Source organism: Plectropomus leopardus, chromosome 2 (genome assembly GCF_008729295.1).
Source record: "Plectropomus leopardus isolate mb chromosome 2, YSFRI_Pleo_2.0, whole genome shotgun sequence".
In the NCBI taxonomy this organism is placed as follows: domain Eukaryota; kingdom Metazoa; phylum Chordata; class Actinopteri; order Perciformes; family Serranidae; genus Plectropomus; species Plectropomus leopardus.
The window spans coordinates 21,027,108-21,043,026 of NC_056464.1; the positions used below are offsets into that span (position 1 = coordinate 21,027,108).

General features: G+C 40.2%; 2 protein-coding genes across 2 annotated transcripts; both read left to right on the forward strand.

Moving 5' to 3' along the window:
* The first annotated feature begins 1,348 nt into the window (after nt 1-1,348).
* slc25a34 (solute carrier family 25 member 34) lies at nt 1,349-10,083 on the forward strand. Its single transcript, XM_042504804.1, has 6 exons — nt 1,349-1,446; nt 2,250-2,973; nt 5,854-5,919; nt 7,492-7,644; nt 7,742-7,876; nt 8,644-10,083. The coding sequence occupies exons 2-6, from the start codon at nt 2,281-2,283 to the stop codon at nt 8,830-8,832; spliced, it is 1,236 nt and encodes a 411-aa protein (XP_042360738.1). The 5' UTR covers nt 1,349-1,446; nt 2,250-2,280; the 3' UTR covers nt 8,833-10,083.
* Nucleotides 10,084-10,442: 359 nt separating this feature from the next.
* Nucleotides 10,443-12,965, forward strand: LOC121959843 (transmembrane protein 82-like). The gene is made up of 6 exons (XM_042509362.1): nt 10,443-10,573; nt 10,758-10,830; nt 10,916-11,108; nt 11,278-11,695; nt 12,489-12,673; nt 12,790-12,965. Exons 1-6 carry the CDS (start codon nt 10,492-10,494, stop codon nt 12,880-12,882), a joined length of 1,044 nt encoding a protein of 347 aa, XP_042365296.1. The 5' UTR covers nt 10,443-10,491; the 3' UTR covers nt 12,883-12,965.
* The last annotated feature ends 2,954 nt before the right edge of the window (nt 12,966-15,919 follow it).

Here is a 15,919-nt window from a genome sequence, read left to right on the forward strand (position 1 = left end):
GTTACAAACAAGGTACATTTCGAGTACTGATTGTTCAGTAACATCTGTCTTAAAGGTTGAGCAACAGATAAAAAACCCAGATACAAAAGTTTAGAAACAGAACAAAAACAGGGCTATCTCAAATCAGTTTAAACAGTAATGAGTGTAATAGTTTAAGAGCTTTATTGTATTAAAGAGTTTGAACTCGTTCTTTCAGTGGTTCAGGCTGGGTTTTGTCTTAAAGTATCTACATTTATGTATGAAAATTTTCCCCAGTAGCAGGACAATATTGAGATCAAAGTCCACATCCTTGTCTTCGACACAAACCAAATTTGACTGTCTTTACTGTCAAGGGTGACAACACGTATTGGTTTGATTTCTTTTTAAAACACTGAACAATGAATGACCAGACTGGCAAGAAATGTCACAAATACTCCAAGAAATTTTACCCTAGAAATTAAGTTTTCAAAAAGAGAGAAAGGGTTATTATAAAGTTATAATTAGAAAAAATAAATAAATAGGGGAAATATCCAGAAAACTATATTTCTAATTAAAATAATTTTACATTTGAAATTATGTTACAGATAAATATAATAAATGTATAAAATAAATACACATTTTCAGTACATTTTTAGGTGTTTTCTTCTTTTATTTTTGTGCTCATTTTCTGTTTTTTTTTTTTAAATGTATTATTTTTTATTATTATTATATATTTTTTCAAATTTTTCTCCTCTTGTTACTCATTGCTCTTTTCTTATTTTTCTAACAGAAACCAAACCAATATTCTCAGTTTTTAAAGGATTAATTAATTCAGCGTCATTGCGAGTCATGTGTGACTAATTCAAAGTATAACGCTGTAGAAGAGCGCCCTCTAGTGTTTTGTTGTTTTTGCACACCGCACACAGAGAAAAGAGACCAGAGGAGTCATCTAAATAAGTGGCATCATTTCTTTGAATTGTACGTTAAATAGACAACACATTTCTGCCACGTTATTTCCTCTGTCTCATAGTTAACTTTTGTGCTCTGAATGTCTCTCAAACATTGTTGCCCATAAGAAAACAATGTATGAAATCACACGGTGCAGAGGAAAAACAGAGCACAGGTTTGTTTGTTTTGTTTGTGAGATTATCTCCACTACCTTCAGCAGATTAACCTCGTTTGGACTCTTAACTCGGTCGGTGTTTGGATCCTTGCTCTCCTTTCCCTCAGACACTCCACCCCCCTCTGTGACCAGCAGTAACCTTTTACCCAGAGAGCTCCTATAGGGCCGGAGCAGGGGCAGAGCAGAGCCGGGGGATTGGTGCAGACTGGAGGACATGGTGATGTGGCAGACACGACTGGAGCTGGATTGGCTGCGGTGAGAGGAGGAGGGAGGAGACTCTGACAATGAATGTGCTGAGAACACATGTTTACAATGGTGGAGGAGAGAGGGGGGAAGAATGGAGCTGCACTGGATCACTGAACACTGTGAGTTTGTGAATGAAGTCATCCAATTTAAGAGATATTTTATGAAGTTTGCTAAAGGCACGGGAGAGGAGGTTTGTGTGTGAGTGTGTTGGCCTCTGGTGCTTGTGCTGTGCTTGTTTGTGTTGTTGTAAACTGGTTTGAATGAATTGGAGTGGAGTGGTGTGTGCCAGGTGATCTTGTGTGCTCTTAAAGATGTCTGCCTGTTTTGGCAGGTGATGTTTAAATGTAACATGCTGCAAGCTCAGAGAGAGTTTCCTGACAGGTTTTTAAAGTATGTGTGTCATCTGAGCTAAAACCTGAGAGTTTTCACTCCAGCAGGACTCTCCTCTGACGCACAATCACTCTCTGTCCTCATATGTTGGTCTGAGCAGCAGTGTAATGTAACTAAGTAATGATACTTTGTTAGAGTTTGTGGTGGAAGAAGTATCCAGATCCTTTAAGTAAATGTACTAATACCGTCATGTAAAAATACTATGTTACAAGTAAAAGTTGTGCCTTGAAAATGAAACTTAAGTTAGTAAGTGTAATCATCAAAATCTACTTTAAGTACTAAAAGTACCATAAAATACCCTGTGCAGACAAAAAAAAAAAAAACACACCCAAAAGCTCAAAATTAATTTAAAAAGGAAGGTGAAAAAAACACACTCTAAATGATTTTAAATGAATTAGACAAAACCAACCAAAACATTAAATAATTAAAAAAAAAAAAAAAAAATGTGAAAAAAGAAAAAAAAAAGTTTATTAAAATAATTTCCAATTAATTCTCTTCAAGTTTACTTCATCATGAATACATTGTCTTGCAGATGGTGCCTCGTTTGGACAGCCTGTCAGTCAATGAAGCCAGCAACAGAAGGACACAGAAGAGTCACGGTGACCTGCAGTGTCGCAGGAGGAAAATGCAAAGCAGATATTAAATCACTAAAGCTGATAGAATTTGACTTTGCTGCTCTTTATCAAACTCTTCCTGATCCCAAACAAACTGAGACAAGTCATCACAGGCACAAACAGGACAAACACTCCTCAGGGATGACGAGTGCTCAGCTGCTGAAAACTTCAGCGGAGGACTCTGTGTTTGGCGCCCAGCCTCCCCACAGGATGGCCGCCTCTGTACCCGCTGTTCCCCGCAGCGTCCTCGGCCCCTCGCCTCCCCCTCCAGCTGTCTGGCCTCCTCTGGACTTCGCCCTGGGCGCTCTCGCCTGCTGTGCAGCCTGTGTGTTCACCAACCCTCTGGAGGTTGTAAAGACTCGCCTGCAGCTGCAGGGAGAGCTGCGTGCACGGGGATCCTACCAGAGACACTACCGGGGAGTCCTGCAGGCCCTGTGGGTGGTGGGCCGCACAGACGGGCTCCGGGGCCTGCAGAAGGGGCTCTCAGTTGGGCTGATGTACCAGGGGGTGATGAACGGTGTGAGGCTGGGCTCCTACTCCTACTGTGAGGCTCTGGGCATCACCTCGTACCACGGGGGGAGTCTGCTGGCAGGGGCAGGTGCCGGGGCGCTGGGTGCCTTCATCGCCTCTCCTGCCTACCTGGTGAGTTCGTAGGTTTTCACTTACAAGGAATTTACTTAAACATTAAACATACAATAAACATATTTAGGGAAATAAAAATGAGGCAGAGTACTGCAACACTCAAGAATTTAAATGTGGGATAGAAAAAAATCCAATGAAAAAAATGCAAAGACACTTTTAGAAAAAGTACAATCACATAACAAACATGTACAACATGGGCTTTTCAGAATAAGCTTTACAGTGTTGTGCAGGAAGTACAAAAATATCAAACAAGGGATGTGCAAAGGTTCACAGCAGAGCACGTTTTTAGGGAAAGAAGAGGCTAAACTATACACAATTTGCGCCCTGTAAGGATAGAAATATGCCCAGATACAAATTATGTAAAGTAAAAATAAAATCTATATACCCCTTTCACTCATATTAGGTTAGCTCTATAAAGTTTTTTTTTATTAAATTAGTAAATATTACAAGCCACACAGGTATATTTTTATTGGGGTAGTATATGTGTGTGTCTGTGTGAGTGAGTGAGCCCAACGGGTGAAAAACTAGACCTGACAGGAAATAGAAAGCCCATGTACTGTTGATAGTCTATCCGCTGATAAAGTTACACTCGACACACACATGTTAAACCAAAGAAGTTAATTAACAGCCAAACAGTTAACACAAGTTAGAAGAAGACAAGAGCTGGTGAGGAAAGATGATATGAGTGAAGTGCTTCTGTTGCAAGCATCAGATATATTATGCAAAAGGTTCCAGTATTACACTCTCTATGCAAACAGACCACGCTGTCTGAATAACGCTGCGCACTGGTCATCATCTGTGACCAGATATCAGACCATGTTTGCACCCTTTGAGTCTGTCTCTTTACACACTGCAAAGTTTGTGCAACATTGTGAAGCAAGAGGTGTTTATTGTTCATCACATTAGTCACTTTTGCATGTGCGTCAAACTGGGGGCGAAGGTTTCATTGCAACATTTGAGAGAAAACATATGAAACTGTGGGGTTGTGGGTTGTTCCCCGGAATTTTTGAGCATCAAACACTTTATTTACTGCAAGCAGGTGAATTTAAATGCACAGATGTATGCCTCTTTCTGCATCAGTTTAAGGTGGAAATGTCTTTAATGATGGCAGAAACCTAAATGAAGACACTGACTGCCTGATATCCTCGGGCAGGTCGTTCCAGAGCCTTGATTTTAAAAGCTGTGCTCCCTTTAGTCTGCAGCCTGAGCTGTGGATCGGACAAAAGACCTCTGCCTCCCAAACTATGCAAAGGTTCATAAGGGATTAAAAAGGTCTGAAATATAATCTGGTGCCAGGCCATGAAGAGCATTCAGAGTAATCAATAAAATCTTAAAATCAATCCTAAAACAAAGAGGGAGCTAATGTAAAAAAGCTAAAAACCGCTGGGATGTGATTGTTCTTAGCTCTGGTTAGTTAGTTCTGCACAGTCTGTAGTTGTTTCCAAGTTTTTTGGTTAAGACAGTTTAAAGACATTAAAGGATAGGTTCACATTTCCGCACACTCTCTTGAACATATGTATATTGACACAGTTTTTGTTTGCTGTAAAAATACTGTAAATATGGAAGACACTCACTTTAGAAAGGGAACCAGTCCAAGACCAGTATGAACATACACCAATAACTCTTTCAATGAATATATGGACTTGTGAGTATTGCTTGAATATATAAAAAAAGAACTCAGCCTACCCTTTAACAATAACTTTTTTTGATCCACTGGAGGAAAATATAAAAATGTACTAAAGGGAGTTTAAAAAGAAAAAGATGCATTAGAACAGCATCTTCCTAACTGTGAGAAATAAATGAGCGGTTTTAATAACGTGAAAGAAAAGAAAAAAATTCAAACGTGACATTGCAGACGTGACATTGCAAACCCTTCGGCACTTGAACAGCAGTATAGTAATACATCACAAACGGCGATGGGAGCACGAACAAGCTCACTTTCAAAGGCGTCTCAAATGTCCTGATCTATTTTTGTCCTGTACGAGGGCTCGTGAGGCACAGTGACATTATGTGGGTGTGTGTGCTCAGAGTCACACACCCACAGAGGATGTGTAATTTAAGGACATCTAGAATAAATTGAAAAATATGATTATAAGCTGACCTAACAATATCTTGTTCAGATGGACATGTAATAACTTTGCAATATCTGCATACCCCTCGACTTGTCCACACCCAGGTCCAATTTAGCTTTATTTGTCTGATTTAATGTGCATCTATAAAAGCAGACGAGACTCGTAATGTTATGAAATTGACGCCCGTCTCAAATGTGACTTTCTCTTGATTTGCAGCTCGGTTTATGAATGTCCTCTGCACGTCCCCGTTTATGCGACAGCAGCGGTGTTGTTGTTTTTCTGTCTCAGCTGTCAGTCAATACATTTAAAACCATCTGACCTTCTGCTCTGTCATGGAAAGACAATATTGTTTTACGCACACATTTGTCTATATCTAGGTCACTAAATATACCCTGCACTTTGCTTCAACCTACCGACTGCTGATAAAAATACACAGTATCTTGTGGTTCCTTGGTGTTGGCAGTGAGTGAGAGAAGGAGGACTCAAGGTTATTTTATTGACACTCTGTATGAGGTCAAGTGGAGAGACTTCTTGGATTTGTGCACGCTGAAACAGCTTTCGGTTAAAAGATTCACTGACAAATTTGCCAGGACAGGTTCCTGATAACAAGTTTGTTCAGTGACTCAAACCTGGTCAGCATTAGCAGGTACCTGTAATTGTTACGTAACTCATTCTGGCACTTGACTCAGACATCATCCGACTTAGAGACAACAGGTCTGGTTTTGTCTGTACTCAGATGATGTTTTGGCAAAGAATCAAGTGCAGTCTGAATGCACACTTTATCTCGTGTGCTGCTTTTTCTTCATAGGTCAAAACCCACCTGCAGGCTCAGACTGTGGAAGCCATCGCAGTAGGTCACCAGCACAACCATCTGGTAAGACGGACACGGACGGACACGTTCAAAGAAAGACACATAAATAGATTATACCTTGTTTTATCTGGAATTATGTTATTTTAAATATCTGCTTTACCTAAAGGGACAGTTCACTCCAAAATCAAAAATACACATTTTTTTTTGTTTTGCCTGCGGTGCTATTTGTTTACGACTTGTTTTGGTGTAAGTTGCTGAGTGATGGAGATATCAGCTGTAGAGGTGGAACTGGATGGCGCTCGGCTTGTGGTGCTCAAAGCACCCCAAAAAAAAACAAAAAAAAATGGAAAACTCAACAGCAATGTCTCTTTGCAGTAATTATGATCCGGTTACTCAAGATAATCCACAGATCTTGTTTTGAGAAGTTTCACGTAGGAAATATTTTCCTTCTACGAAACTACACTCCCCAACAGTACAAGTAGGTATTGCTATTTAGTGTTAGGTTAAGTTTAGTGGATTGTTTACATCTCTTTACTTATAAGGAGAATCACAACTTCATGTAAAATGCATAAACTAAATAAAGTGGATTATTGGACTCAAATGTATTAACTTTAGTTTCACGAGCTTGAGCCTCCCGTCCATGAGTAGATGCACATTTCCTTCTGCACGGTGATATAGATGCTGGGTGTAGTTCAGTCAAGAGAAAATAGTTCCTAAAATGTTCACAACGGGATCATATTTTCCGGAAAGAGACATTGCTGTTGAGCTTTTCAAAATCTATCTTTTGCACTTTGAGCACCACAGGCAAAAGGATAAATTTGCATTTTTTTATTTTGGGGTGAACGGTCCCTTTCAGGTAAAGTGGCACACTGCAGATTGAACAGCAATATAAGAAAGTCATTGATTTAAAATACAAAGTAAAAGCATGTATTACAGACACTTAAAGTATAAAAAGTAAAAGCGCTTAACAGTTTTATATATTTTTAATTTGTCACCAATGATAAAGTTAAGTATAAACAGCAAGGCAGTGCAAACTCTAACTGCTTTGCATACACAGCTTGGCAGTTTAATCATAAAATATTGCATCATCTTTTATACAGTGATCTCATATTTTATATGCACCATGTATGAGCTGGGCTGGACTGATTGCTCCCTCAGCTGGACAGGCAGGACATCTGCCCTGTTATCATTTCCAACTGTCAATTTAATGGATTGGATCAAAACCAACAATATTTCCCTCTGAAATGTAGTAAAGTACAAGTCTAAAGATACATAACACAACAGTACAATTCTGAGGTATTGACTAGATATACATAATTACCTTGGACCACTAATAAATGATGTATTTTGTTGTTTAAACTTGTACTGATGTCATGTAACGTTAATGTGGGCCTATACTTTGTGGATTATGGCACTGATACTCATGTAAACACACAACATTAAACTTCTGTTACAACCTACTTTGGGCTTTTTTAGTCAAAGTTATATGCATGAAAAAGGCTTTTTGATCAATCAGAAACACATTTCTATCACTACGTACTACCACCACATGATGTAAAAACATTCTCTGTTTCACTAGGTACTATTATCTGCCTCTCCAAACAAAACAATGTCTTTGTTTTCTGCCTTTTTCAGGGAGTGTCTGATGCCTTTGTTACCATCTATAGAAGAGACGGTTTAATTGGTCTTTGGAGAGGTGTGAACGGGGCTGTGCCTCGAGTCATGGTTGGATCAGCTGCTCAACTCGCAACCTTCACCTCCGCCAAGGACTGGGTGTCACATTCCCAGGTAGATGTGACGAACAGCTGAAATATTTACAGCACATGTAACTGAACAGCTGCCATCAGACCATCAGTAAACAATCAGTTTCTTTCTCTCCTTGCAGTGGTTTAGTCCAAACAGCTGGCTCACGGCTCTGATAGCTGCCATGATCAGCGGGGTCGCTGTGGCGATCAGTATGACGCCATTTGATGTCATTAGTACGCGGCTCTACAACCAGCCGGTGGATGAGTTTCGTAGGGTGAGTTAACTACTTCCATCAAATTTGTTCTTGCTCTCTATAAAGGCACAAAAGCAGTCACAAGTTAGTCTCAAGTCTTTGCCCTCAAGTCCCAAGTCAAGTCAATCAACAGTAAGTCAGGACTGACAAGTCCCAAGCCCCAAACTTATAGTTCTGAATCCTAAATGAGTCATAATCTGCTCTTCACCAACTGTTATGCCATTTTAACAGTGCAGAAATAGTAATTCTCCAAAAATCATTAATACCGTTTAAAGTCTGTACTTATTCGATAAAACAATTTTGTTAAAAACACCCTAGCCTCAACTTACCAATCTTTGTGCAACATTAAATTGTTGAGCAAAGTTGGAAATTCTTGCATCTCTGTCTGTAATTTTTTTTTAACAAATTGTTTTGCATATGGCAGTTCAATTTTTGTTGACTATGCATATTTTTTCAATGCAAACAAAATTAATTTTGGTGTGTTCTTTCCAACTTGTGATCTCTAACATAACATTAGCTCTTCATGGTTTTCTCCAACAACTTTACTGGGTGTTGTCATATCGGTTCATGCAAAGTGAATCCATGGAAGGGGTTCAATGGGGATTCACTCAGAGCCAGCCTCAAGTGGCCATTAGAGAAACTGCAGTTATGGCACTTACATTGGCTTTATTTTTCAGCATCGGAGGTTGCCGCTTGCTTTGCAAAAAAGATTGTTGTAAGAAGTATTCCAGCTAAATGCATAAGATAAAACCTCTGAAGACTCACTGTTTTCCATCCCTGTGTTTTAGGGCCGTCTTTACCATGGGTTTTCAGATTGTATGCTGAAGGTGTGCCAAGCTGAGGGCCTGCTGGGGTTGTATAAAGGCATGGGCCCCGTCTTCCTGCGTTTGGCCCCACACACAGTCCTCAGCATGCTGTTTTGGGATCTGATGCGGCAGCAGACAGTGAAGGACACCCAGAGCCAGGGAAGGAGCTAAAACATCCTGAACGCCTGATTGACTGGACTCAGTTACAGCCATTGAAGTGGTCCCCCGATTAATGACTTAATTTAAAGCAAATGTTTGACATTTTGGTAAGTATGATTATTTGATTTATTGCAGAGAGTCAGATGAGAGGACTGATACCACTTTCATGTCTGTACAGTAAATATGAAGCTACAGCTAGAAGCTGGTTAGTTTAACTGAGCATAATGACTAGAAACGGGAAAAACAGCCAGCCTGGCGCTGTCCAGCTATAGGAAAATCCACCTAACTGCATCCATAAAACCAGATAATCAACACATTCTGTGTATTTGATTCAATCTGCAAAACCAAATTTAAAAAATGTAAACTTGCTGTTTCACAGATAATTATGTGCTGGACTTAATATTCTTGGGTCACCAGGAGCCAAGAAAAGGACCAGCACATAACTACAACATAGCAAATGAGCATTTTTACACTTTTTATATAAAAAATAAGCCCCTGACATATTCCTTAGTAGGCTTAAGAGGTGCTCGTAGGTGGATTTTGTTACTATTTGAAAGAGCCAGGCAGGCTGTTCCTCTCTTTCCAGTCATTATCCTTAGTTAAGCTAACCGGCTGCTGACTGCGGCTTCATATTTACTGTGTAGACAGAGTCATATTGATTTCTTTTCATCTAACGCTCTGCAAGAAGTGAAAAAAAAAATTTGCCAAAATGTCAAAGTGATCATTTAAATGAAACTCACCACGTCTGAAGCAAGGAGGATGATTGGATGATTCACATACTTGATAAAGACGAACATATGTTGCACAAACATTATCAGGAGATCCCATCAAAGTTCTCAATTACGTGAAATTTCTGTCTAATTATCAGGTTTTTACCTCTAATACCTCAAATAATGAATTTACAAGCACTGTCTCAGGCTTTCATATTTCACATATCACACGTGGCTTCCAGGCACATCAATGAAGAACCACTGAGATGAAAAACCTGTCTGGATATTAAAACCTAAACTCTGTATTTCATGTTTTTAGCCCAGTGTGGCTGCAGGGATTTGTCACAGTTTAATAAATAATTCTTGTTGCCTTGTCTGTTGTATGTAAAGAAAAACATCTGATGGGAATGTTTTTATTTACTGACATGCAAACTACTGGTACCTAAAGAAGAGGATGCCATGTGATTTGAGGTTTTATCCGCAGAAAGTAAACGGATACTTTGAGCCTTTTGAACAGCAGTTGATAATATTTAATAAAGATTTTTTTTGTACAAAAAGCACTAAATCTATTTTTGTATAATTTTTTTACACAAATGCTCCGTATTCCATGATATTTAGGATGCATTGTAAGCAAAGTGTGGTTTTGTTTACAGCCAGTTATAGGGTGTCTGGTTGCTCTGTAGGCCTAATCCTATGTTTGAGAGGATTTTCAGCCTCTTTCATCAGAAAATGATTAGATTGACATCCACACTCCAATCAGACCTGACCTTTGGACCTTAAACATGGAGCACATTCAGATCTGATCAGCAGGATGAAAGAAAAGGGCAACGTGACACTCTGACTCAGAAAATCAGCATTTGCAGTTTCCGATCTGGTTCTTGGATCAAAGCAGCATGCGTGAGAGATCATAGCACTTTTTGTGTATTTGTCCTTGTCAAGATATTACAAGGAAACCATTAAAATGTTTTTCCCCTTCTCCTGGATCCTGGGACCCTCTGAATGGATGTCTTTGGATTTAAACCCAATTGATTGCTTTCTTCAAGGTGAGCTGATTCTCCGTTTGAGTTTTTTTTTTTTTTTTTTGGAGGAACAGAAGGATTGGACAGACTGGGATTTGTGATATTAGGCTTTATAAATGAAATTTAATTGATCTTTTTGTCATGGCAGAATTTCTTTGTGGGTATTTCTTTACATACTTGTTTTGGACGTGGTGTTTGTGTTTCACAGGAGTTGTGGGTGCATGTGGAATATCAGTGCTGTGCAATTTGGTGAGAGTTTACTACTTCCTTCAAACATGCAAGTGAGTTCACAGACAGCAGAGAAAATATATCATTTTTATGTGCATTGTATTTGTTGTCTAATTTTCTCCTCCTCTCTCCATACAGTGTTTCTGAGACTGAACCTGAAAGCAAAGCGAGGTCATCCTCACCTCTCACTACTGTGAGAGGAAACTGGACAACGACTCTCCAGTTCTGGTCCCTGATGGTCCTCCTGTCTCTGGTGGGTTCGAGGGTTTCCTCTCTGATAGTGCTGGAGTTTTCTCTCAGAGCTGTGTCTGCCTGGACTTCAGCAGGACTGGTGAGTAAATACACCAACAGAGCAGCTGCTAACATGTTGTTATAGGCTTGTTTTAAGTCTATATGTGTGTGTACTTTCACTATTTGTGCTTGTATTCAACATATTTATCTTTCTCACTCTGATCTGACCTGTTTTCATCCACGCTCCTGCTGTATCTGTTTGCACTCAGGATGCCAGTGGCAGAGGCCTGGACCTGCTCTTCATCCAGAGCCAGTTTTCCCTGGGATGCGGCCTCACCTGTACTCTTGACTTCCTCCATCAGGGGGCTCCACACAGCTCCTTCAGCTTGTGTCTGGCAGCAGCTCTCAGTTGGGCACTAGCAAGTGTCAGCCACAGTCTGTGGAGCCATGTGGCCAGACTCTACCCGCTACATAGCAGAGAGCGTTACTGTGGGAAGTGCATTACCCTCCTGGCCTCTGGACACACCATACTGGCTTCACTGCAAAGAGCGGTTGTCTTGGTCTTTGCTCTGGCAACTGTGGCATCCACCGCGACGGTCTATGACCACTTCCTGTCCCAGAAGGATGCTCTGAAGTTTTGGACTCCATTGACGCTCTGCTACACCATGCTGGTGTTCTACATTCAAGGTGATTTCTATTTGTGGAATTTCTGACTAATGAAATAAGAAAAAAATAGATTAGATAATCATAACCACATTAAAGGAATACTTCAACCCCCCAAAATGACCATTTGTATATCAATTACTTATCTTGTCTTTTGTTGAATTTGTAAAGAAAACTCACTTTTATTGCTTGTCTCCATGGTGACTGAAGAATCTAAAAAAAGAGAAAAGTCTTGATAAGGTAGCGTAAGGTAACTGAAGTTATGGGGGTCCACCCTAAACAACAGCAAAACCATATCAAAACATCCATTTACAGACTCTCATAGACCTAGCGCTCCTGTGTTCAATTAGTTAAATTATTGTTTTTGTCACTGGAGTCTGGCTTTGAAGAGAGCGTCGGTAAGATTCACTTTTAGCTCAGTTCTCTGTTGTCAAACATTGTCTGTTTGGGAAGTACTGAGCATATGACTGAATAAGAGACTTGACTAAACTGCAACAGTTGCGTGAGAGTTTATAAACAGATGTTTTGACGTAGTTTTACTTATATTAAACATGATCCTCTGTAGCGTCACTTTTTCAAGACTTCACTGATTTTGGATTGTTTGTCATGTAAATGATTGAATTCAGTATTACACCGGATAAGTAATTGTCATACAAATGGTCATTTGGGGGCTGAAGTATTCCTTTAATCCCTAGAGGGGAAACTAGTTTGGTCACCCATGCACAGTTGTCACCAATACACAGCACATCTCACATCACATCTCACATCATTATACTGCTGTTGGCACCAATGATCTTTTTCTTCCCTTTTTGCACAGAGGATCAGAATCGACAGACTGGCACTGAGGCCCTGTTGCACACTGTAGTGGTGCGACTGGGAGCCTTACTGGTGCTCATGCTGACTGTGGGGAACTGGTCTGACGTCCTCCACGTCCTCATCACGTTCCTGGGTGAAGCGGTCTGCCTGCTGCCCTCTTACGACCTGCTGAAAGCTGCTTTAAAGGTCTGTGTAAATAATCTCTTCCACTTTTGCCAGTATATTTTCCATATTACTGTTACTTGTTTGTAATGTGCATAGAAATGAGAAAATGGCATTTATTTGTCACGTTGCATTTTTAGGAAGAAGACGACACAAGCTTGAGAAAATATGAGCAGAGTTCCAGTCACAAAACAAGGGAACACACAATGAAAACATCTTCAGATGACAGTTGACAGTTCACCTGAAAACTACCTCAGATAACAGTGATTGATGACTGAAGGTCAATATATGCTAATACTTTAATAATAAAAGGATTATTGTGGCCACACTTGATGGCATAAATTGCTGTTTTTGAGTCTTTTATCAAACGGAAGGAAAGACTGAGGAGTTTGTAATTTTGCATGTAATCATGGCTGCTGTTTTCTTGTCTAGAGTTAAGTGGAAAATTAGGAGGTTCTTTGAATGTGATTATTGCAGGCAATAACACCAAGCCCAAGTAATAAAGTAATGAAGTGGAATAGGGAGGAGCAGAAAGCTGATGAAAGGTACACAGTGTATACATATTAGACATCTGCCAGCAGAGGATGAAGGCATATCAGAGGATGCATTTTAAAATGTATGAAATTATAGTTTTTAATTACAAATACTTATTTCTGCAATTGAAAAGCTTTTGATGCACATTTTTGGAGAGTTTTTCTTTGAGAATTATGAATAATACAAGAAAACTATTGATGAATAGCAGAGATATTGGTCGGTAGAGTGTGTAGATTTTAAGATGATAATCATCAGGATGCCACATTGGCATTAATGGCCTGCGGATACTGACAGTATGTCACTAATTGAAGAGTTTCTCAATATTAATTATGATGATCAGGTCACTCCTCATGAAAAGTAATCTTGTCAGCAAGTGAAAGCAGATGTAGAATTATAAATAATATAATCCAGGGATTTAGGAGGCATGACCAATTGCGTGCAGCTCCACTGAATGCGAGCGCATGGATTGGCGCACACAGCTGTCAATCATGGTGAAAATTCAACTTTTTATAGAATTGAATAAATCATTACAACCAAACTTAAAAAGGCAGAATATCTCTGTCTCTGTCTCTCACATTTCTCCAACTTTAGTTTTGAACTAGTTTGGTCCTTTAACCAATATCAGCACCAAGCAAGGTGAAATATCTTACACAGTAAGCTCCCCACCTGTGGAACAATCTTCCATGGGTGGATTATGAGACAATGGGGCCCTGACAGACATGCAGGAGGCCCCACCACCTCTACTACATTGGAGCAACACACACACACACACAACCACACACACACACACACACACGCACAGCGTCGCATTTCTCTGTGGTTTTGTGTCTCTCTGTAGTACGGCAATTTTGTATTTCTGTAGTTGTTTTGTGTCTCTTTGTGATTGATTTGTGTCTTTTTGAAGTAATTTTGTGTCAGTTCCTGGTTGTTTTAATCCTATTTCTTTGTAAGTCTATTTGTTCCACTTTGCAGTGGCTTTGCATCTCTTTGTAGTCATTTTGTCTCTCTTTTCAGTCATTTTGAGTCTCTTCCAGGTCTGATTGTGTCTCTTAGTGTGGCATTTTGCAGATGACTGCTAAGGGGGCCCCTGACACTTTGGGCCTCTGGTCTTACACCCTATGGGCCAGTTCAATAATCCATCCAGGTCTGTGACTTTTTGTTTGTTCTCATTTCTTGTTTATTGTCTTTTAATTAAAAATTGTGTTTTAATGTATTTATGTGCCCATGTAAAAGCACTTTGAATTGCCTTAGGCCTAAATGGTGCTGTATACATAAACTTGCCTTGAACTCTTACAGAAAGCAATCTAGCAGTCTTACTCCCATTCAAGGTATTTGGGTAAAACCACAGTATTTCTCCCTCAAATAATTGCTTTTTTCCATCCCTGCAGATGTTTGCTGTGAGGAAATCAAAGCTGACTTTTTGTGAACATGCCATTATCATTGTTTTCCCTATTTACTGTGTTTCTTCCTGTTCCTTCCTCTTCACTTCCCTTCATTCTCTCTACATTGTTGTCCTGCTCACCCCAAAAAGTGAGGATTAAAGTGAAGCATTTTATTGTGATGTTGGTGAGTAAATTGAAAAGTCATGCCGTAGAAGTGGTAAAGAGGTTCACAGGGTTTAATGAGGATTTTGGTCGTTGGGGGGGCGGAGCGTGGAGGTCTGGGGATTGTGTCATCAGTAGGCATGCTCCCTCCTGCAACCGTGACATCACTGCAGCATTCCTTTCCACAGAGCTGGAACAACAGAGACCCCCATCACTCTCCTCATCTCCGTCTCCTGTTAACCCTCTCACACACGGTCATGCCTCTCACTCCTCTCCCACACTGACCCACATCGATCAGTTTTATTCGACAGTTAGATTCCCACTCCATCCTTCCTTTTTGACTCTGAAGAGGGGAGTAGACCTCGCAAGGTCTGGCTCCGGAAACTAACCACAACATTTGCTGATCAGCAGACCTGATATCGCCTAGACTCACTCTGGTGGAGAGCAGCAAACACAACAAAGCAGCTTTTTCATAGCTCACACAGACATCACTCACTGCCCCCCCCCCCCTCCTAATACACCAATATCTCCTCTTGCACAATGCCCTGATTCATTGCACTGTAATGCTGCGGCTCCTTTACGGCCGTTTTCAACCTCAAAAGCTCCACCAGGAGAGCCTGATGGAGACCAACGCACATTACGGACGTCGATGGGGTACAAATGGAAGCATGTGTGACACTGATAGTGAGTCAAGGCTAAAGTGATATAATGTAGTGGGGGAAGGGAAGAAGGAAAGAGGGAGAAGAAAAAAGGAGGCAGACTCAATGAGGGAGGTAGGGAAAATAAAGCTGACAGAACAATAAGGCAGAGCTGCACAGGAGAGAGAAAGAGGACAGTTTGAGAGTTTGAGATACAGACTTGCTGGAAAAAGGCAGGTACAGTCACATCCTGCTGGCATGCAGAAAGATAAAGGAGTGGGAGGTTGCTGTGTGTCTATTTAAGGGCAAGAACCTTGTGAAATATTTTATGATACTGTATATTGCATTTGTAAAAAAAGAAAAAAGAAAAAAGAAAAGCCTGACTTTGAGCTTTTGGTTACATTGCCCAACTGTTGCATGACTCTCTCTCTCTGTGTCTGTGTGCATGCCAGTATGTGTGTGTATGTGTGTGTGCGTTTTCATAGTAGATGAATGTGTCATGTTTTTTTACAGCACTTTGCCCGAGATTAACTGTTCACCTTTTACGGTTGGGA

Bases quoted from the DNA above. Each gene is read 5' to 3' on its own strand.
- slc25a34 (XM_042504804.1), top strand. From the start codon at position 2,281: ATGAAGCCAGCAACAGAAGGACACAGAAGAGTCACGGTGACCTGCAGT. The intron at 7,645-7,741 runs GTAGATGTGACG...CTCTCCTTGCAG, and splicing joins ACTGGGTGTCACATTCCCAG to TGGTTTAGTCCAAACAGCTG. The intron at 7,877-8,643 runs GTGAGTTAACTA...CCTGTGTTTTAG, and splicing joins CGGTGGATGAGTTTCGTAGG to GGCCGTCTTTACCATGGGTT.
- LOC121959843 (XM_042509362.1), top strand. From the start codon at position 10,492: ATGTTTTTCCCCTTCTCCTGGATCCTGGGACCCTCTGAATGGATGTCT. The intron at 10,831-10,915 runs GTGAGTTCACAG...CTCTCCATACAG, and splicing joins TACTTCCTTCAAACATGCAA to TGTTTCTGAGACTGAACCTG. The intron at 11,109-11,277 runs GTGAGTAAATAC...GTTTGCACTCAG, and splicing joins CCTGGACTTCAGCAGGACTG to GATGCCAGTGGCAGAGGCCT.